The 22,356-nt window shown below is 45.2% G+C and overlaps 1 protein-coding gene across 1 annotated transcript in view; it reads left to right on the forward strand.

Moving 5' to 3' along the window:
* Window positions 1–22,356, forward strand: part of faf1 (Fas (TNFRSF6) associated factor 1) — a 184,488-nt gene that overhangs the window by 56,050 nt on the left and 106,082 nt on the right. The window contains exon 7 of the mRNA XM_084308912.1: window positions 21,876–21,981. Within this exon, the coding sequence (XP_084165038.1) occupies window positions 21,876–21,981 (106 nt within the window). The remainder of the gene's footprint in view (window positions 1–21,875; window positions 21,982–22,356) is intronic.

The following is a 22,356-nucleotide window of genomic DNA, read 5'->3' on the forward strand; positions in this document are numbered from 1 at the left end:
CACCCTAGGTTGGTGACAGTTGGCTTCACAAAGTATGATCTGAAAAACCCCAGGGCTGAGCCTTTAATGCCAACCCAGTGCTCTAAACGGGAGAGCAGAATATTGTGATCCACTGTGTCAAAGGCAGCAGTGAGATCCAAAAGCACAAGGATAAGAGAGTCACCAGAGTCAGTGGCCAAAAGGATATCATTAAAAACTCTTGAGTGCAGTCTCGGCAGTGTGCAGCGCTCTAAAACCAGATTGGAAAACCTCCAGAATGCCATGTGTCAAGGAAAGACATTAATTCGGGAGCTTGGAGATGGGCCTGAAATGAGAGAGGACAGAGTGTCCAGGTTAGGCTTTTTAATCAGCGGGTGCACCACAGCATGTTTAAAAAGTACAGGTACATCACCTGCAAGGCTGTTGTTCATAATCGTTTGGACATTTGGTCCTATAACCCTGCTGACCTCTTTGACAAGGTGAGGGGGAAGGACATCTAAGGGGGAGCCTGAGGGCTTCATATGGGCAATAATTGCCTCTAGCTGAGCAAGGGACACAGCTTTGTCAATACAAAACTGAAGAAAAAGCTCACATGTTTCAGTGGAAGCTTCAAGACAAACCGACTGGGCGAAATCGAGAATATAATTAATCATTTAAAAAAGAACACAAGGCTTGTGACAATTGTTTAAAATGATATCAGAAAAATGTAAAATGTTTTCAATTTTAACACCAGCTATCCCTCAGAATGTCAAAAGACACCTGCAGCTTGTCCTTTTTCCACTGTCGTTCAGCCCTCCTGCACTCTCGTCTGGCTTCACGTGTGCGTCACCTGTGTTTCCTATACATAGACTCAAATGTGGTGGACTGTCACAGCAACCCATCCTAAAATACATTTACATTTAGTCATTTAGCTAACGCTTTTATCCAAAGCGACATACAAATTGTGTTCAAGGCAGCAGGAGGGGTGCACCTCTGGTAGCTAAGGGTAAGTGGTATTGTTCATCTAGCAGTGCCGAACTTGAGTGCTTCACTTGAGTGCAAAGGTAGTAGTATAGGCATAGTAGCATAGTACATACTTGTAAAAGACAGTAAAAAGGTTAGTTTTACATTTCTTCATTACAATTCTTTAATTAAATTCAGATATTGATATGCAGACTGCAGAGTGTAGGGGTCTTGAGGGTTTGTAGTTAGAAGATGCAGAGCTTAGGGGTCTTGAGGGTGTGTAGTTAGAAGATGCAGAGCGTAGGGGTCTTGGTGGTGTGTAGTTAGAAGATGCAGAGCGTAGGGGTCTTGAGGGTGTGTAGTTGGAAGATGCAGAGCGTAGGGGTCTTGAGGGTGTGTAGTTGGAAAATGCAGAGCGTAGGGGTCTTGAGGGTGTGTAGTTAGAAGATGCAGAGCGTAGGGGTCTTGGTGGTGTGTAGTTAGATGATGCAGAGCATAGGGGTCTTGAGGGTGTGTAGTTAGAAGATGCAGAGCGTAGGGGTCTTGAGGGTGTGTAGTTAGAAAATGCAGAGCTTAGGGGTCTTGAGGGTGTGTAGTTAGAAGATGCAGAGCGTAGGGGTCTTGAGGGTGTGTAGTTAGAAAATGCAGAGCGTAGGGGTCTTGAGGGTGTGTAGTTAGAAAATGCAGAGCTTAGGGGTCGTGAGGGTGTGTAGTTAGAAGATGCAGAGCGTAGGGGTCTTGAGGGTGTGTAGTTAGAAGATGCACAGCGTAGGGGTCTTGACGGTGTGTAGTTAGATGATGCAGAGCATAGGGGTCTTGAGGGTGTGTAGTTAGAAGATGCAGAGCGTAGGGGTCTTGAGGGTGTGTAGTTAGAAGATGCAGAGCGTAAGGGTCTTGAGGGTGTGTAGTTAGAAGATGCAGAGCGTAGGGGTCTTGAGGGTGTGTAGTTAGAAGATGCAGAGTGTAGGGGTCTTGAGGGTGTGTAGTTAGAGAAGATGCAGTGTAGGGGTCTTGATGGTGTGTAGTTAGAAGATGCACAGCGTAGGGGTCTTGAGGGTGTGTACCTAGAGACCACTGACCGGAGGTAGGAGGGAGCCATTCCCCTGTTACACGGAATGCCACGTCAAGAACCTTGAAGCAGATTTGTGTGGCAATGGGAAGCAAGTGCAGCGCTCTGAAAAGTGGAGTGATGTGTGCTGACTTTGGTAGGTTGACGATCAGATGGGTTGCTGTGTTCTGTATGAGTTGAAGAGCCTTGGTGGCGCAATATGCTAAACCAGCTAGCTGTGCATCGCAATAGTCGAGGCGAGACATGACTGTTGATTTGCAGGAGGAGATCAGTGGCTTCATACATTAAAATGATTTCCAGCAGAAGCAAGTCCCACATATGCTCGCTTATGCACACGTCAGTCTCTCTCTCGCCTGGCAGTGAAATATCAGCCCCTCCCCCCCGTCTCTGACACGGGAGGATACACACACAGTATCTGTGTCTTCCACAGAGTGGAACACTGACATCTCCAGGCAGGAAGCGGTTGGTACTTGGTACCGTAGCTATGTAAAGTTAAAGCCACTAAATTATTGTTGTGTATCCTTTAAGTGCCAGTAGTCAATCCTTTGCATTCACACCGTGTCCGTCTATAAATGAGTGTCGGAATCATAAATGCAAATATGTCAATCATAATGGAACATGTTTGCGACTTGACATCACAATAAATCAAACACAAAGCAAAAACACCATGAAGTCCAAACAAATTTTTATAAATGAATGCAACACTCCCAGACATACCCCACGTAAAGGTAAGGAAAAACTCACTAAAACCTAGCAATAGGAAAAAATGCACCACAGGTAATGTGGAGGAGAGAAACTAATTAATATGAACTAACATTGCGGTTTGAATGCCATTAGAGTTGCAGGGAAATGGAGCTAAGCATAATAATAATAAACTTTATTTGTATAGCACCTTTCATACAGAAACTGCAGCTCAAAGTGCTTCACAACAGAAAAAAGACAGACATAAAATGAGCACATAAAGTGCAGACATATAAAATCACAGTTTTTCACAGTTTAACACCCCAACAGGCCACCTTGTTTATAGTTTGATTCAGTTTTAAATAGACAATAATAAAAAGAGTAAGATAAAATAGACAGTAAAATAGTGCAATAGTGCAGTGCAATAAAATAGTAGAATAGAATAGATACAATATATATATATATATATATTTTTTTTTACAGTGCAATAAAATAGTTCTGGATTACTGTTCAACAGTTCAAAGTCGTCTTTACCTTCTCTGTTTGGTATCCACAGTTTAAAACTTGACAGTCTTCCCTCCTGTTTTATACCCACTTTGACCCTTCGAACCTCCCACCCAGGGCAAACCTCCCTCTCAGGGCGCAGTTCCCTCTCTCAGGGTGCAGTTCTAGGCCTGGGTCGTACACAGTTTTAAAGCCTGACAGTCTCTTGTTTGATACCCACACAGTTTATTACCTGACACTTTTGAACCTGTAATAAAAAGTAATAGACAGAGTTAAATAATACAGTGCAATAAAATAGTAGAATAGAATAGCTAGCAAAATTATGCAATAGAATGGACAGAGTAAAATAGTGCTACAGTACAATCAACAGCGGAGTGTATTGGAAGGCTATGGTGAAGAGGTACGTTTTTAGCTTATTTTTGGAAATATTAAAGAGATCTAGCTTCCCTAATGTCCGTAGGTAGTGTGTTCCATAACTTTGGTGCATAGTTTGCAAAGGCTGCATCCCCGATTTTCCTTAGACTGTGGCTTGGAACCTTCAATAGACCAGTAGTAGATGATCGCAATGTTCTAGGAGGCACATGGTTGACTAGAGAATTTGCAATGTAGCTTGGTCCTGTTCCATTTAGTGCTTTGTATATAAGGAGGAGGACCTTGAAATCAATTCTAAATGTTACCGGAAGCCAGTGTAGGTTAGCTAATACTGGACTGATGTGGTCTATCCTCTTGGTTCTAGTTAGTAGCCTAGCTGCCGAGTTTTGAATGAGTTGGAGTCGTTCTGTGTTTTTTTTTGGGAGGCCAGTGAGGAGTGCATTACAGTAGTCAAGTCGGCTTTAGATAAAGGCATGGATCAGTTTTTCAGCGTATTTTTTTTTTTATAAACGGCCATACCTTAGCTATGTTTCTAAGGTGGAAAAATTATGTTTTTGTCACCTTGTTGATTGTGATTGTGATTTAAAGCTTAGGTCTGAGTCTATTATAACACTCAGACTTGTAGCTTCGGGTTTGATCCAAGGAGTAAGTTTCCCCATATTGCTCTGTAACATTTATCTTTTTGTTATAGGACCGACTAGTAGGATTTCAGTTTTGCCCTCATTTAATTTTAGGAAGTGGTTCGTCATCCATTTGTTTATTGCTAAGAGACAGGCGGAAATGGAGTTAATAGCTGTGTGATCATTTGGTTCAGCGGAGATGTACAATTGTGTGTCATCTGCGTAACTATGGAAACATACATTGTGTTTTCTAATGATGTCTCCGAGTGGCAGCATGTATAGTGAGAATAATAATTGACCAAGGCAGCTGCCCTGTGGAAGTAGGTGTCATGTTTATCAGAAGAATGATCTCCAAGCCTGATGTAATATTTTCTCCCTTTGATATATGTTCTGAACCAGTTTAATACATAGTCAGAAAGACCAACTAACTTTTCTAGACGATTTATTAGGATATCATGGTCGATCGTGTCAAACGCTGCGCTTAGATCTAATAGGACGAGAATTGAGACTTTGTTTGCATCAGAGTTTATTCTGAGGTCACAAATTATTTTTGTATAATAATAAGCTATAGCAAGCCAGCCACGGTAAAAACCTTCCTTAGATCAATGATAATATTTTTCAAAAAATAGAAATGGTTGAGGTGGTCATAGTGGTAATTTTACAATATTAAGGCATCTCGTTCTGGGCAGCGACGATGTGTATTTCTTCTATTAATGAAGTGTGTACAGAACTGATTTAGACCACTGGCACTCCAACATACCACTCACTTTTGCTACTATAGGCTCAAATGGTCTGGTGTGACCAGCTTGGTCAGCCTTCTCCGGATAGGTGTTTGAGGTGTGTTTCTTTGCGCACAGAACACAGGGTATTTTCTGCAACAGTGTAAAACAAATGCACAACCACCTTGACCACCAAGAAACAAGTGAGCTCTGCAGAACGTCTGCATGCAAAAAAAGAAAGCACACAGATGCAACAGGGTAAAGACACTGAGGGAAATGTATTGGAAACACTGAGGCAGTACCGCTCACGGCCAGCAGGTGCCACAATTACAAAGAATTCAAAATCCTTTTTGAATTTAGGTTTCAGAGAGCGCTGCATCAGCAGCAGATGAGAGCGGCACAACAACTGATAGAGTGGCAGGTAGGCGTGAATACTTTACCCAAGGCAGTTGTCCTTCCGCGTTCGGTTTGCCCGCCCTGATTGGCCTCTCAGCGCCCAATCGCCTATCACCTAACTACTCTGTGCTTTTTCGAGCTTTAGTTTCCGCCGGAGAGGAGAGAAAGACCTCGGCTCACAACACAAGCAGCTCAAACTACCTGTTGGAATAAATTAATTGATTGATGTTTAACTTGTCCCTGTGTGTGTCCAGTCATTTCGACTAGCAAACGTTGTATTTAACGTTACCTCAGGATACCACTGTTTGTATTTAGTTGGTTAGCTATGTAGCTAATGTGGATAGCATTTTGAATAGCATCAATGCTAGCTGGCTGGCTACAGCTTTATTTACTAAATTATGGATTTTTTTTTTTTTTTTTTTTTTTTTTTATCTTTTCCCCCCCTCCTTTTTCCTCTGATTTTCTCCCATCCCAATGTTAGTCGTTATGCCAATTCCCAATCCCCTTCCTGGTCGCTGCGCACTTACCCCCCACAGTCGGTCTGGGAGAGTGGAGGCTATCACGTGCTTCCTCCGACACACGTCTAGCCAATCAACCGCTTCTTTTCACCTGGCAGCGCGGACTCTCACTGATGGGGTGTAACGTGTGGAAGGATCACACTACCCCCCTTAGATCCTATCCGCGCTTAGCAGGCGCCCCCGACCGAACTGTAGGAGTCGCTGTTTACAACGACCCGGACCCACCCCGCCAGCTTTCCCACCCTCTAATACTGCCAATTGTATTAGTGTGAACGGCCAGCCAAGCTGGTGACAACGCCGGAGCTGTGAGCTGGATTCGAACAGGCGAATCCAGCCGCTCCGGTGTTGGTGACGAACGCAATCTCCACTACGCCACCTGACCGCCAATTATGGAGGCTTTTTAATCGTCAAGGTAAGAGAGGATGTCATGATCAACTGAAGGCATATGCTATGGAACAATATGTGCTTGGGTTTTCAGAAAAAAGGCCAGGTATGTGACGCTAATCTCTCTAGTTAGTATTGTGTATTGCATCAAGTGTAAGCACAGCAGAGCCCCGCTCCGCTTCAGACAGAGAGCACAGCGAGTAGTGCGGCGATAGTAGGGCTAACGCGATTGGGCGCTGAGAGGCCAATCAGGGCGCTCAAATCGAACGCGGAAGGACAACTGCCTTGGGTAAAGTATTCACATGGCAGGTAGAGGTGAACCAGGTGAAACAGAGAGAGTAAGCTGTTGGGAGTGGGCCAGCAGAGAGTAGGCCAGCAGTGTGATACAGACCTGCTCTCCCCATAACAAAATAGACTGAACCTGTGCAAATATTGCACTAAATGGAACAGCAAGCTACATTGCAAATTCTCTAGTCAACTATGTGCCTCCTAGAACATTGCGATCATCTACTACTGGTCTATTGAAGGTTCCAAGCCACAGTCTAAGGAACATTGGGGATGCAGCCTTTGTAAACTATGCACCAAAGTTATGGAACACACTACCTACGGACATTAGGGAAGCTAGATCTCTTAATATTTCCAAAAATAAGCTAAAAACTTACCTCTTCACCATAGCCTTCCAATTCACTCCGCTGTTGATTGTACTGTAGCACTATTTTACTCTGTCCATTCTATTGCATAATTTTACTAGCTATTCTATTCTACTATTTTATTGCACTGTATTATTTTACTCTGTCTATTACTTTTTATTACAGGTTCAAATATTGCAAATATTCATTTGTCTGAGCTTCACGGGTAACCAGGATGGAGGTGGAGGCCTCTGTCTGTTGACCCCACCACAGCTGTCCTGCATTCTTGTGGGAAACACTGCAGACAAACTGCACCGAGGGGTACAAACTTGATTTGATGATAATAATAATACCTCCTAATGAACAGCAGGTGGCAGACTCTATCCATTTTCAGAGCGGTTGCCTTCAGAAGCACACCAACACTATCTATGAACGTTGTATAACAAATGCCACTTTCATTAGAATATTTAGAGGGATATTTGACCCGCTGGTGCAAGTGTATTGTCTCGCATCTATTGTGACATTTTGAAAAGAAAGGCTGCCGCCACATACTCTCTGTTATGTAAATAACAATGTCCTCAACCATGTTTGTATCTTTCAGCTTGATATTGTTGCGTGCTGGCGGTTATTTTACATACAGAGATTGTGTGTGTGTGTGTGTGTGTGTGTGTGTGTGTTCGTTCCACGGTGCCACCACATGCATCATTCATCTTCATTTTCTCATCTGTTCTGATGGCTGACAATATAGAGGTTTAGTGAGAAAGCCCCATTAAGCTGGCCTTCTCCACGCAGAGGTCACTGTTCGTCTCGCTGAGCGCGTGGAGGTATTAGCAACCTTTCCTTCTGAAATGTCAGACTACCCAATGTGGAGATATAGCCCTAATCCAATCACAGGTGGCAGTTGAGTGAGTGTGATCTGTTCCTCATCAGTTTCAGGTAAAGTTCAGCCTCTTAGGGATTTCCTACCCATGATGGCCATAATGCTTGTCTTTACTGCGAGACGGCAAGTCGGAGGGGACATTTTCAAGCACCATATTTTGTTTATTCAGAGGATAAGCGCATTGGCTTAGACCACACTGTATATTTTATTTGTGTGAGTGAGTGTGGACATGTGCGTGCAAGATTGTGTGTGCGCATCAGTGTTCTTTGTGTTTGTTTCTTGTCCTGCATTTTGTGTGTGGGGGGGAGGGTGTAAGCCTATGTAGGCCTATATACTACCTCCAATTACTGCTAAGATATTTCTACAACTATCTAATTTCCTGGCCAATACTAATCACTGACTGAAACGCATTGTATTGCAACAACAGTTGACGGTAATACAAGTTTTAATTATTTAGCTTTTCCGTTTTAAATGCCCCATTAAAAACATCTTAGATTCAGTAGTATCTTCCTGTCTGAACATCCTGTTTAATGCACAAACAGTGGAAAACCGTGGAATCAACACACACTCTAAATACTGATTTCATGCAGACTTCAATATTATAATTCCATGTACGAATAAAAACTATTTAAATACATTTTTATTTTTTATGAAAAATAGGCAAATGTAGGTTCTTGCAGATAGATCTGTATTTATTTATTTTTTATAAAAAAATATATTGTCTTTTATTTCCACGTGCTGTGACTATATGAAGCACAGCCATTGATAGTCTATATCAGTGGTGTTGGTACTGTATGGCCCTGAGAAAATTGTAATTTAATAAAATGTCAAACCTTTATTTAAACTCGAAAGGCAGTTATTTACAGTCACGCCAAGTGTACATACAAAGTTAAGCAAAAAAAGCCATATAAAATCACACGGCATATAAAATCATAACAATAAGACTAGTAAGGATGTACAACTTGATTGACAATTTTAATGTTTTAAACTATGCAACAGAGGGGAGAATCTCAAGCTTTTAGGACTGTTGGAGTTCATCCCATGAGCTAGAGGGGCATCATAGCTAACTCATTGAGCGCCAATCACGAGATATCTCGTTTCTGAGAGCCAGTGGTTGAGCGCCAAAAACAAGATATCTCGTTTTTAGTTCCCTTTTTTCTATTTTCTTATTCTAAACACTCGCGCGGGCCTATGTGAGTGTGGCTGGGACCTGCAATGACGATTGAATCCCGACAGGTGGCAGTATCGCCTACCTTATGAACGGCATGGGCTGAGTGTAACCAAATCACTAGGGCACTCCCAGCAGTGGCATGGCAGCACTGAGCAAACTACAGCAGTCTTAACGTTCCACAATGGCGATCGCCTAGAGCAAACTATTGGATATATATATTATGAAGAAGACAAAACGGATTATATGGATGATTATTATGGACGATAAGGTGTGTTTCCACCAGACTATGTTGGACTCAGCACTTCTGGTAAATCATAAAAATACTATAGTCAAACCGGCCGATGAGGAAACCTATTGGGCTCCGTGGTGTAGTCTGGCCCGAGCACACAATAGACGAAGAAGACAACGGATGAGGGCCACCGAACGATATATGTATTGATCCTGTTCTGATTCAAGACACTTGGAGCGAGAGTGAGTGGTGTAAAGATGGAAAAACCGTGCCAATGAGTTAAGTCACTAGAACGGGTTGGTACCAAAATTCCATTCCAATAATGATGTAGTAGAAAACAGCATACATTTAGTTTTACTAGCATTTAGAACCAATTTAAGTTTACCCTGGAGGGTAATAAAGGAAGGTTGTAAGTTCTCAATGGCCAATTGTACAGAGTCAGCAATACAATACACAATTATAATAATACATTTTATTTGTAGTGCACTTTACATTTAGATGAAATCTCAGTGCTACAGGTTAAAAACAAAGCAAAGAAAGAAAATAGAATAAAATTAAAAGCAACAGATAAAATAGGCAAAAGCTAGAAGCAATTCCCAATACACAAAAACAAAGACAACGTGGAATTAGCCAAAGGCTCTATTAAATAGGAGGGTTTATAGTCCTTGTTTAAAAATGTCCACAGACGAGCTCTCCGGTGCAATGGGAGCAGCCGAGCAGGAGGTCCGATCTCCCATGGTACGGAGCCTGGTCCTGGGGCGCTGTGCCAGAGCAGAGGGCACACAGTATCATCTGCATACAGATTATTCAGCGAAGACACAATATCATTCATATAAATGGTGAAGAGGACGGGACCTTGAATTTAACACCTTTAGTTATTGATACAAATTTTGATTGGGCATAACCTTTAAAAATAGTATAGTATAACCGGAGATTGTATAAATTATCATGTACAGAAAGATACTACCAAAGGACCCAGTATGGCCTCCATGCTCTGTAAATAACTTATGTACATATACCGATATGCCCTAACATGTTACTTGATTATTGCACAATGTTACTTGTTTATTGCACAATGTTGATTCTATTATATGTTATTTGCACATCGTTGCGGGCAAGACCACCCGCATTTCATTGTATACTTGTATGCCGTGACAAATAAATCTCTTGACTTGACTTGACTTGACCTAGCCCCTTTCGATCGTGACTGTGATTCATGAAGTGAACCATGAAGGACTGGTTCTGCCCGAACCGTTCGTTATACAAGTATCACAGAGAAATGTCAAAGGTACTCACAGTTGCACGAGGGTTTCGGACAAAAATACGTGATGGTTTGAAAGCTTGGCGTTGCTAATAAACATTTTAAAATATTTTTATAAACTGGTCAACACTGCTCAAAACGTCTTTATTTCCGTATTTGGCTGCCTGGTGCGCCTGCGCTGTGATCACAGCGCATGCGCATCATGCACCCAACGCCGGAAATAATGCAGTGTTGACCAGTTTATAAAAAATATTTAAAATGTTTATTAGCAACGCCGAGCTTTCAAACCATCACGTATTTTTGTCCGAAACCCTCGTACAACTGTGAGTACCTTTGACATTTCTCTGTGATACTTGTATAACGAACGGTTCGGGCAGAACCAGTCCTTCATGGTCAACATACGTTTGTTTGCTATGAGCTAGGAAGTGACTGTGGTTTCACTCCATGAATCACAGTCACGAAAGGGGCTACAGAACCCGACTTTACACACGTCTTCCTGACAGATAATCTTGGAACCAATTACTGTACTCACCCTATATTTTCACATCGAAGGAACTACTCATCACCAGGATAGAAAGAGAATATTTTAGCTGCTTGTAGCTTTACTAGCTAGTTAAGTGATGGTTTAACTGTGTTGGCAGCTAATGGCTATTCTATTCTCCCTAAGCTCCCCTCTTTCCTGGATCCCCCCCCTCTCTCTCTTCTCCGACCCCCCCCCAATCCCCCCCCACAGCTCACTGCTGTGTCTCTTTAGCACCGTTTCTATGTCTGCAAGTGTCATCGCTATGATTCTGGGTGTCAGAAGCTCATTATCCTGTGTCATCTATTTTGGTGGAGGACAGTTGGGGAGGGGGGGCGGGGGTTTGCGTGTGCGCAGTGACCCTGTTGTCACGTTAGCTGCCTGGAGAGCCTAGGTGACAGATCACAGTGCAGGGACAAGCAGACCAGACAAGCTGTTAGCCTGAATTAAAAATAAACCCAAAGCTTGTGTGTGTGTGTGTGCAATATGCACAAGTTTGTATGTGCGTGCATGCAAATGTGTTGCAGTAGACGGAGCTTAGTCACGTTGCTGGGCCACATCTTCTACCAAGCCTTGCTGTCTGGGACTGTGCTGCCTGGTTGCTGTGCTGTCTGGTCTGGTGGCTGTGCTGCCTCACTGTCCGGGTCCGTTTTTTGTTTCTTTAAAATGTCAGGAATAAAAATGATGATGAGCATTTTTTCTTTCTTTTAATTTTGGAGAATTTAGTTGATCCATTACATACAGTGTAAATAGGTTGTTTTCTTCACACATTTGACATGCCTTGTGTGTGGGCCATGAGCTATCGTGAGTGCATACAGTTTGTTTTTAGCATGGGTGGCCCCACTGGGAATTAGAGCCTGAACACAGGAGTGGCTTTTCACTTCAGTCTGTCCCGCTCCCTCAAGATCAGTTACTCCCGTCCCATTCCGTGTCAATATCTCAGTAAAAGAAATCCTCCAGATCCCAGCTGAAGTTACAAAAATGACCCCTGTCACGTCCCATTTTTATTTTAAGGGGGTAGGCTACTTATTATACAAGGCAAAACATTTTGAATTGGAAAAACAACAGAGAATGGCTAGAATTTAATTCTGAATCGAGAAAACATTGCATATTCATAGGAATATATATATGGAGAGATTAACTTTTTGAAAATAAATGTTCCCATCCTACCCACTCCCGTTGCTTTCACCCCGTCCTGCCCTGATCACAGGATTGATAGTGAAATTGACTGCTGTACTGCAGGGATTCCCAACTGTAGTCAGCCTCTAGTTGGAATCAAACCCCTGACCCTTGTAGGGTCAATGCCCTGCTTTACCCACTGCGCCAGACGACATTCCCTTTATGCTTCTATGTATATTATTTCACTCATCATTTCAAAGCAGTGAGTTGTGGTGTGGTGATCATGGGGAACCCTAACTAGGGATGCCCCGATCGATCGGCCAGCGATCGGTATTGGCCAATATTCAGTATAAATATGAGATCGTGTTCGGTGATAATGCTTTATTTTTGCCGATCGTCAAAACCGATCGAAAAACATGATCCAATTCTTAGCGGAGATCTCACTGCTGACTTCTCTCTCAGACACACAGCTGCCTGCAGTGTACGGCCCCTCCTCCTCCCCAGCCCCTCCCGCACTCGTGTAAACAAGAGGCTCCTATCCTATGCCTCGCAGTCTGCTATAGTCTGGTGCATGTGACGTGAGCTAACGTTGGCTACCTACCGAGCTAACGTTACTGTTTAAACTAAATGACCCAGTGACTACATGAGGCATTGTCTAATGTTATCTAGCTGGCTAGCTACTGATAGCTGCTGATATCAACAAATGCTCCAGCAATAGTCGAGTGCATGATAAGTTACCTCTGTTGACTCGGTAGCTCACGTTAGCTCACGTTAGCTCTAAACTAAATAGTTCATTGAGGCGTTGTCTTAACGTTATCTAGCCGGCTAGCAGTAGCTACAGATAGCTCCTGATATCAATGTCTTATAACAATGATTCGATGTGTATTCGAGCTGAGGGCATGCTGAATGTGATTTATACCAATAGGGCCCAGTTGCAGCGCCGGAGAATCCTGGCCGTAGCTGGAGGCTACTCGAGTACACACAGACAGTGGAGCTGTTTGCAGATAGCGAGCATTTTGACTTGTTGCGTGGTGGCGATGTCTCGCAGATAATACAACTACAAGTATGATTATATAATATATATTTTTTATTTAAAAGAGAAATTATAATAATTATATATATATATATATATATATATATATATATATATATATATTATTTTTTTATATACCAAAAACGATCAATATCGGATCGGTATCGGCCGATATTATGGCTCAAGACGATCGGTGATCGGTATCGGTGGCAAAAAACGTGATCGGGGCATCCCTAACCCTAACCCTAGCCTTTCTCTTTGGCCATGTTGACTGACTGCAGTGTTAAAACCTGCTCAGAAGGAAGGCGTTCTCTTTGGCCATGTTTTTTTCTTTTTCTTTTATTATTTTTTTCCCCCTCCTTCTTTTTCCGATTTTTCTCCCATCCCACTGTTAGTCGTTATGCCAATTCCCAACCCCCTTCCTGGTTGTTGCGCACTTTCCCCTACTGTTGGTCCGAGAGGCCGGAGACTGTCACATGCTTTCCTCCGACGCATGTGCATCCAGCCGGCAGCCAGCCTGGCCGCGCAGATTCTCACCGGGAGAGTGTAACCTGTGGAACGTCGCACTACCTCTCTCCAGATCCTACCCTCGCTGTGCAGGCGCCCCGACCGAACTGTAGGGGTCGCTGTCCACAACGCCCAGGACCCACCCACGGCTCCCCTCCCCCTAACTCAGCCAAACGATTTAGTATAGCGATCAGCCCGAGCCAAGGCACTCTTTGGCCATGTTGACTGACTGCAGTCTTAAAACCTGCTCAGAAGGAAGGCTTTCTCCTTGGCCATGTTGACTGACTGCAGTGTTAAAACCTGCTCAGAAGGAAGGCTTTCTCTTTGGCCATGTTGACTGACTCCAGTGTTAAAACCTGCTCAGAAGGAAGGCTTTCTCTTTGGCCATGTTGACTGACTGCAGTGTTAAAACCTGCTCAGAAGGAAGGCTTTCTCTTTGGCCATGTTGACTGACTGCAGTGTTAAAACCTGCTCAGAAGGAAGGCTTTCTCTTTGGCCATGTTGACTGACTGCAGTGTTAAAACCTGCTCAGAAGGAAGGCTTTCTCTTTGGCCATGTTGACTGACTCTAGTGTTAAAACCTGCTCAGAAGGAAGGCTTTCTCTTTGGCCATGTTGACTGACTGCAGTGTTAAAACCTGCTCAGAAGGAAGGGTTTCTCTTTGGCCATGTTGACTGACTGCAGTGTTAAAACCTGCTCAGAAGGAAGGCTTTCTCTTTGGCCATGTTGACTGACTGCAGTGTTAAAACCTGCTCAGAAGGAAGGCGTTCTCTTTGGCCATGTTTTTTTCTTTTTCTTTTCTTTTTTTCCCCTCCTTCTTTTTCCGATTTTTCTCCCATCCCACTGTTAGTCGTTATGCCAATTCCCAACCCCCTTCCTGGTTGTTGCGCACTTTCCCCTACTGTTGGTCCGAGAGGCCGGAGACTGTCACATGCTTTCCTCCGACGCATGTGCATCCAGCCGGCAGCCAGCCTGGCTGCGCAGATTCTCACCGGGAGAGTGTAACCTGTGGAAGGTCGCACTACCTCTCTCCAGATCCTACCCTCGCTGTGCAGGCGCCCCGACCAAACTGTAGGGGTCGCTGTCCACAACGCCCAGGACCCACCCACGGCTCCCCTCCCCCTAACTCAGCCAAACGATTTAGTATAGCGATCAGCCCGAACCAAGGCACTCTTTGGCCATGTTGACTGACTGCAGTCTTAAAACCTGCTCAGAAGGAAGGCTTTCTCCTTGGCCATGTTGACTGACTGCAGTGTTAAAACCTGCTCAGAAGGAAGGCTTTCTCTTTGGCCATGTTGACTGACTCCAGTGTTAAAACCTGCTCAGAAGGAAGGCTTTCTCTTTGGCCATGTTGACTGACTGCAGTGTTAAAACCTGCTCAGAAGGAAGGCTTTCTCTTTGACCATGTTGACTGACTGCAGTGTTAAAACCTTCTCAGAAGGAAGGCTTTCTCTTTGGCCATGTTGACTGACTGCAGTGTTAAAACCTGCTCAGAAGGAAGGCTTTCTCTTTGGCCATGTTGACTGACTGCAGTGTTAAAACCTGCTCAGAAGGAAGGCTTTCTCTTTGGCCATGTTGACTGACTGCAGTGTTAAAACCTGCTCAGAAGGAAGGCTTTCTCTTTGGCCATGTTGACTGACTGCAGTGTTAAAACCTGCTCAGAAGGAAGGCTTTCTCTTTGGCCATGTTGACTGACTGCAGTGTTAAAACCTGCTCAGAAGGAAGGCTTTCTCTTTGGCCATGTTGACTGACTGCAGTGTTAAAACCTGCTCAGAAGGAAGGCTTTCTCTTTGGCCATGTTGACTGACTCCAGTGTTAAAACCTGCTCAGAAGGAAGGCTTTCTCTTTGCCATGTTGACTTGACTGCCTGTGAATACAAGACGGTGTGGAGGAGGAGCTAATCTCCTGCATAAATGATGAAGGCCTGATGAATATTTTAATAGCCTCCTTTTTCTCTTATTATATTCGCCACGCCAGCTTTCAGGAAGCATGTTATTTTATTTAAATACATTTTTTTTTAATAATGTGGGGGGATTTTAATTTGAACTCTCAAAAGGAATTTGAAATAGCAAAAATTATTGATTTGGCGCTTGTTTGCCGGCTCCCCCCCCCCCCCCCCGGCGTGTCAGCACTCAGCAGCTATCTGTAGCCTGTACTGATGCTTGAGGGAGCTAGCTAGCTGGCGGGCTAAAGCAGTACTGATGGAAACTCTCTAGCCATTAGCATGCTGATTAGCCTGGGGACAAGATGGCAGAGCAGAACAGAGCAGAACCGGAGCGCTTCCGCATTCGCCTGCTTTGCTGCGGATGCAAAATGTGGAGGAGGTAAGAGGATCTGGTGTATGTGTCTGTCGACGGGACCTCCTTGTCTTTTAAAGGTTCAGCTCAGGCAAGGTGGCCAGGCAGGCAGCATCGATTCTTCGTGTGTGTGTGTGTGTGTGTGTGTGTGTGTGTGTGTGTGTGTGTGTGTGTGTGTGTGTGTGTGTGTGTGTGTGTGTGTGTGTGTGTGTGTGTGTGTGTGTGTGTGTGTGTGTGTGTGTGTGTGTGTGTGTGTGTGTGTGTGTGTGTGTGTGTGTGTGTGTGTGTGTGTGTGTGTGTGTGTGTGTGTGTGTGTGTGTGTGTGTGTGTGTGTGTAAGAAGGTGAGAAGGTCAGTGGGTGGTTGAAGGAAATGCATGTGTACGCACACGCGTGCATTTTTGCAGACATGAGACATCATTGTGCGTGCGTGCGCGTGTCTGGCAGTGCTGGTTTAATAAGGTCTAGAGTCTGCTCTGTGCCACAGGGACCCTCAGCGGAGGCGGAAGGCTTTACCTCAGAATGAAACCAATCTGTTTAGCCTGCTTCTCTCCCCCTGCAAAACGCTCAATTTTCTCTGTCTATAAAGTTAAGTGACATTTCCCTCCCCCTGCCCTTATGCAGTGTAAAATCCCCCCTGAGAGGCTGCCGGCTGGCCCAGGTGTGTGTGCAGAGAGAGGGAGCGCTCTGACGGCAGGAGCAAACATCCACCCTTCAACCCTGCTCTCTGTCTGAGGACGAGTGCTTTAAAGATGTCTGTGCTGAAGTGGCGCAGTGGGCAAGGCGCTCGCCACTAACGCAGGAGACGCTGGGTTCGAGCCCAGCTCTCTGCGTTGCTACCGGCTTGGCCGGTCGTTCATACCAACACAATTGGCAAGTGTTAGAGGGTGGGAAAGCCGGTGGGTGGGGATTGGACGTTGTGGACAGCGACTCCTACAGGTCGGTTGGATGACGCCGGTGCGGCGGAAACAGGAAGTAGCGGGGGCAGCGTGAGCCTCCCACGCGTTACTCCTCGCCACAGAGTTAGAGCTGCTGCGGTGAAAAGATGCGACAGGCTGCCTCCTCGTGTACCGGAGGGGACACGTGATGCAAGGCTTCTGTCCTCACTACAGCCGACCAGTGGGAGGCATAGTCTAGCAACGTTCAAGACAGGGGAGGGAATTGGATAATACGAAATTGGGATGGGAGAAAAAATAGAAAATGGGGAGAAAAAGTAGATAAAAAAAATAAAAATATGTCTGTGCTGAGAGAGAACGCTGTGCCTCCAAACCTCCATAAGACCTCATCCACCACATAGGCACTGAGGATGAGCGCAGGGATGACTTGATCAATCAACCAATTTTCTCTGAAATATTTTGATTAATTTGTACTATTTAAAGAGGCATTTTGGAGCGGCTGGGTGTGTAGAGGTCAGTTCCCGGCAGTGGTACCTCTGGCTCGGTCGTCGTCTCTACGTTTGCGGGTGGGAAGCCACTGGGGTATGAGTCCTGGTCGTTGCAACACCTACTGGTCGGTTGGGGCGCCTGTTCAGCAGGGAGGGGATCTGGGGGAGATGATCCTCTGTGTTAGGGCTGGGCAATTAATCGAAAAAAAATCGCGATCTCGGTTCAATCTCATTTCTAAGTTATGACTATTTTTTTTTTTTTACTTTTATGTATTTTATTTTTTTTTACTTTACTTTTTAAATGATTTTATTTAAAAAATAAGAATTGTGAGAGAATCGTGATCTCAATTCTTAGAGAGAAAAATCGTGATTCACATTTTAGCAAGAATCGCCCAGCCCTACTCTGTGCATTATGCTCTCCCAGTGAAACTCCTCGCTGTCGGGTGAAAAGAAGTGGCTGGTGACTCCACATGTATTGTAGGAGGCATGTGGTAGTGTACACCCTCCCCAGGCTAACAGTAAGGTCTGAATCCTATGGTTTGCTTGAGAATGTGATAATTGGACGTAAAACTTGGTGTTCTGTGTCTGGAGAGCTTGGCCACAGAGCGATTCTATCTTCTAAGATTAATGATTGATTCACAAATTCTAAAAATAGATTTCTTTCACTTTTCATTCTTGTGATATGGTTTCAGCTTTATCGTTTATCGCCCATTAAATGATACAGATTGCCAAAATCAGCTAAACCGAATGAATGAATGAAAACTTTATTTAACAGATTGCAGAATGGGTACAATACAGTACGGCTCTATACACACAATTGTTAAGGGGATGCAGACCAGAGAAAGACGTTTGTCTTGTTTACATCAGGGTCCCCCATTTTCAATTCATAGTGATTCATCGGAAAGACTCGCAACAATATACAAGCTTTTTTTATTAAGATTTATTTTAAATCGAATCGTGACCTCCAAAAATCGAAATCAAATACTGAGATTAACCAAGGATTCCCACCTCTATTTGCTATAATAAGTGATCCAAGTTTTGAAAGTAAATCTTGAACAGAATTCTGCCCAGACATCCAAATTTTAGTTTTTTTCTTATTCTCCTTTGCTCGCAAGGACAGAGTAACACTTCTTCTCACTTTACCCTCTCCCTCTGTTTAGGAGACCAGTCGTCTGCCAGCAGCAGCCTGGACTCTGTCCAAACAAATCATGATGATATTAACTAGATCCCTATTTATGAGTCTCTCTCTCTCTCTCGCTCTCGCTCTCGCTCTCGCTCTCTCTCTATCTCTCTCTCTCTGTCTCTGTCTCTGTCTCTGTATCTGTATCTGTCTCTCTCTCTATCTGTCTCTCTCCCTCTACATCTCTCTCTCTCTCCCTCTCTACATCTCTCTCTATCTGTCTCTCTCTCTTCTCACTCTGTCCCCCCCTCTCTCACACATAACACTTTCTCTCTCTCACACACACACACACCCTCCCTCCCTCTCTCATCCCTTCTGCTCAGCCCTATTACATATGCAACCATCCTTCCCACTCCACACATTTCCAATTTTCTTCGGTTAGCTACAACAAACATTACATTTACATATTGATTTCGTAGTTTTAGTCAATGTAAATATGCTGTCATTACAGTAAATTTGAGCTTCTGTTAACATAAGCTCGTCCAGATCTGCGCAGATTAAGGCGGTGATTGCATAATTAATGTGTGCGCTACATATTAATTCCCCCCTGTCCCTCTCTCTCCTCTCCTCTTCCTCCTCTCCTTGGGTTCTGAGCCCTGATTAAGTGCCCGTCTCTGCCCTTAAGCCTCCCATTCATATTCAGCCTCACAGACCCAGCGTTTGCTCAAAACGCTACTTAACCTCACAGCTTATTGTAAATGAAGCTTCCAAAAGTTGATTCTACCCCCCCCTTTCTCTCTCTCTCTCTCTCTCTCTCTCTCTCTCTCTCTCTCTCTCTCTCTCTCTCTCTCTCTCTCTCGCTCTCTCTCTCTACGTGAAGCACACAAAGTGTCTGCTTTTGTATTGTTCACATCCTCTCGTCACTGCTCTAAGCTACTAAGCGCTCGGGTACCAGTCAGGTTTCTGTCCAGCGCCAGGCCTCCTCTGATGTCATTGTAACCCACTATGGTCAGATATTCAGAAGAGAGTAGTAGACATATCTGCTACAGCATGAAACCTGCTGTTCACGTCGTGATCTTGAGATGTTCAATATTAAAACACAGATATTCTTGATGAAGTGGGTATTATTGGCGAATACTCATTTGAATTGAAGATTATTTTGCCGTGCCTGAAGTGATGTCAAATGAGAACACAGCCAATAGAAGTACAGAAAACATGATTAGCGACAGGTTTGGTTGCTGTGGTCTGGGCCTCATGCGGTTAGCATGCAGGTGGGTAGCCAGCCAGGCTTGGTTCCTGTGGTCTGGGCCTCATGTGGTTAGCATGCAGGTGGGTAGCCAGCCAGGCTTGGTTCCTGTGGTCTGGGCTTCATGTGGTTAGCATGCAGGTGGGTAGCCAGTCAGGCTTGGTTCCTGTGGTCTGGGCTTCATGTGGTTAGCATGCAGGTGGGTAGCCAGTCAGGCTTGGTTCCTGTGGTCTGGGCTTCATGCGGTTAGCATGCAGGTGGGTAGCCAGCCAGGCTTGGTTCCTGTGGTCTGGGCTTCATGTGGTTAGCATGCAGGTGGGTAGCCAGTCAGGCTTGGTTCCTGTGGTCTGGGCTTCATGTGGTTAGCATGCAGGTGGGTAGCCAGTCAGGCTTGGTTCCTGTGGTCTGGGCTTCATGCGGTTAGCATGCAGGTGGGTAGCCAGTCAGGCTTGGTTCCTGTGGTCTGGGCTTCATGTGGTTAGCATGCAGGTGGGTAGCCAGTCAGGCTTGGTTCCTGTGGTCTGGGCTTCATGTGGTTAGCATGCAGGTGGGTAGCCAGTCAGGCTTGGTTCCTGTGGTGTGGGCTTCATGCGGTTATCATGCAGGTGGGTAGCCAGCCAGGCTTGGTTCCTGTGGTCTGGGCTTCATGTGGTTAGCATGCAGGTGGGTAGCCAGTCAGGCTTGGTTCCTGTGGTCTGGGCTTCATGTGGTTAGCATGCAGGTGGGTAGCCAGTCAGGCTTGGTTCCTGTGGTCTGGGCTTCATGTGGTTAGCATGCAGGTGGGTAGCCAGCCAGGCTTGGTTCCTGTGGTCTGGGCTTCATGTGGTTAGCATGCAGGTGGGTAGCCAGTCAGGCTTGGTTCCTGTGGTCTGGGCTTCATGTGGTTAGCATGCAGGTGGGTAGCCAGTCAGGCTTGGTTCCTGTGGTCTGGGCTTCATGTGGTTAGCATGCAGGTGGGTAGCCAGTCAGGCTTGGTTCCTGTGGTCTGGGCTTCATGTGGTTAGCATGCAGGTGGGTAGCCAGTCAGGCTTGGTTCCTGTGGTCTGGGCTTCATGCGGTTAGCATGCAGGTGGGTAGCCAGTCAGGCTTGGTTCCTGTGGTCTGGGCTTCATGTGGTTAGCATGCAGGTGGGTAGCCAGTCAGGCTTGGTTCCTGTGGTCTGGGCTTCATGTGGTTAGCATGCAGGTGGGTAGCCAGCCAGGCTTGGTTCCTGTGGTCTGGGCTTCATGTGGTTAGCATGCAGGTGGGTAGCCAGTCAGGCTTGGTTCCTGTGGTCTGGGCTTCATGTGGTTAGCATGCAGGTGGGTAGCCAGCCAGGCTTGGTTCCTGTGGTGTGGGCTTCATGTGGTTAGCATGCAGGTGGGTAGCCAGCCAGGCTTGGTTCCTGTGGTCTGGGCTTCATGTGGTTAGCATGCAGGTGGGTAGCCAGCCAGGCTTGGTTCCTGTGGTCTGGGCTTCATGTGGTTAGCATGCAGGTGGGTAGCCAGTCAGGCTTGGTTCCTGTGGTCTGGGCTTCATGTGGTTAGCATGCAGGTGGGTAGCCAGCCAGGCTTGGTTCCTGTGGTCTGGGCTTCATGTGGTTAGCATGCAGGTGGGTAGCCAGCCAGGCTTGGTTCCTGTGGTGTGGGCTTCATGCGGTTAGCATGCAGGTGGTTAGCCTAGGAAGTTGCATTGTTCATTTAAATACCTGTAATAGTACAGTAGTCCACACACACGCACACGCACACACATGTGCATTCAGTGAAGTTGGAATATAACTAATACAAACAGTTCAGTTTGTCAGGTACATGCAACACAGATTACAGTGTTTACATCGGTCTGCTTGAGAAAATACCATGTTCTGCAATAAAAATGATTGAAGTGAGATGAACAGACTGAACTTTATTTTATTAGATAAAATATGTTGACAGTTTTACTTTGCAGTAAAAAAAATGTGAAAAAAAAGAACAGAAAAAAATATCGCAATATTTGCGATATATCGAGTATCGCGATAGTATTGTATCACGAGGTCTCTGGCGATTCCCACCCCTAGTAGCCAGCCAGGCTTGTCAGGGCACAGCCAGTGGAGTGGGCCGCCGGCCCCCAGAGGAGCCACAGCAGCCAGCCACCCCCCCTCTCTCAGCAGGATGCTGCTGCTAGTCTCAACTTGCTCCTCACAGCTTGCTCCTCATCAGTGCTGGTACCGATAATGTTCGTCACCTCCCTAATTCTAACTCATCTCTCTCTCTCTCTCTCTCTCTCTCTCTATCTCTCTCTCTCTCTCTCCCTCTCTCTCTCTCTCTCTCTCTCTCTGTCCAGTGCTCTCCAAGAGTCATTAAACCAGAACTACCTGCTGGTGATCAGCCACCGCGAGGCCCAGAGAGACTACAGCCTCAACTTCCCCGGCTCCAGAACTATACAGGAGGTCAGAAATACACACACACTCACACTCAAATCTTATTATACACAAGTCTACTTTCCATAACGCTTCCCTCATTCCATTTGCAAGACATTGCTACTCTGTCCCAGCCATCGATTAATTATTCATCACAAAATGATCACATTTCTGAGCACATAATTACTCTCACAGCTGTGGTCTGGTACAACCCCCCCTCTCTCTCAACAGTCAGAGAGGCTGGAGAGTCTAAACGACTGGATGCTGTTTGATCTGGGTGGGGTTGCTGGTGGTGGGGGACTGAACGTCCATTCATTTTCTCAATCTAAAACTAAACAGTGGATTTGGTTGCAGATGAAATATTCATATTTGTTCTTCATCCTGGTGCCAGCGGCTCTCTGCCTT

This window comes from Notolepis coatsorum (assembly GCF_963971535.1).
Source record: "Notolepis coatsorum genome assembly, chromosome: 2".
NCBI classification, from domain to species: domain Eukaryota; kingdom Metazoa; phylum Chordata; class Actinopteri; order Aulopiformes; family Paralepididae; genus Notolepis; species Notolepis coatsorum.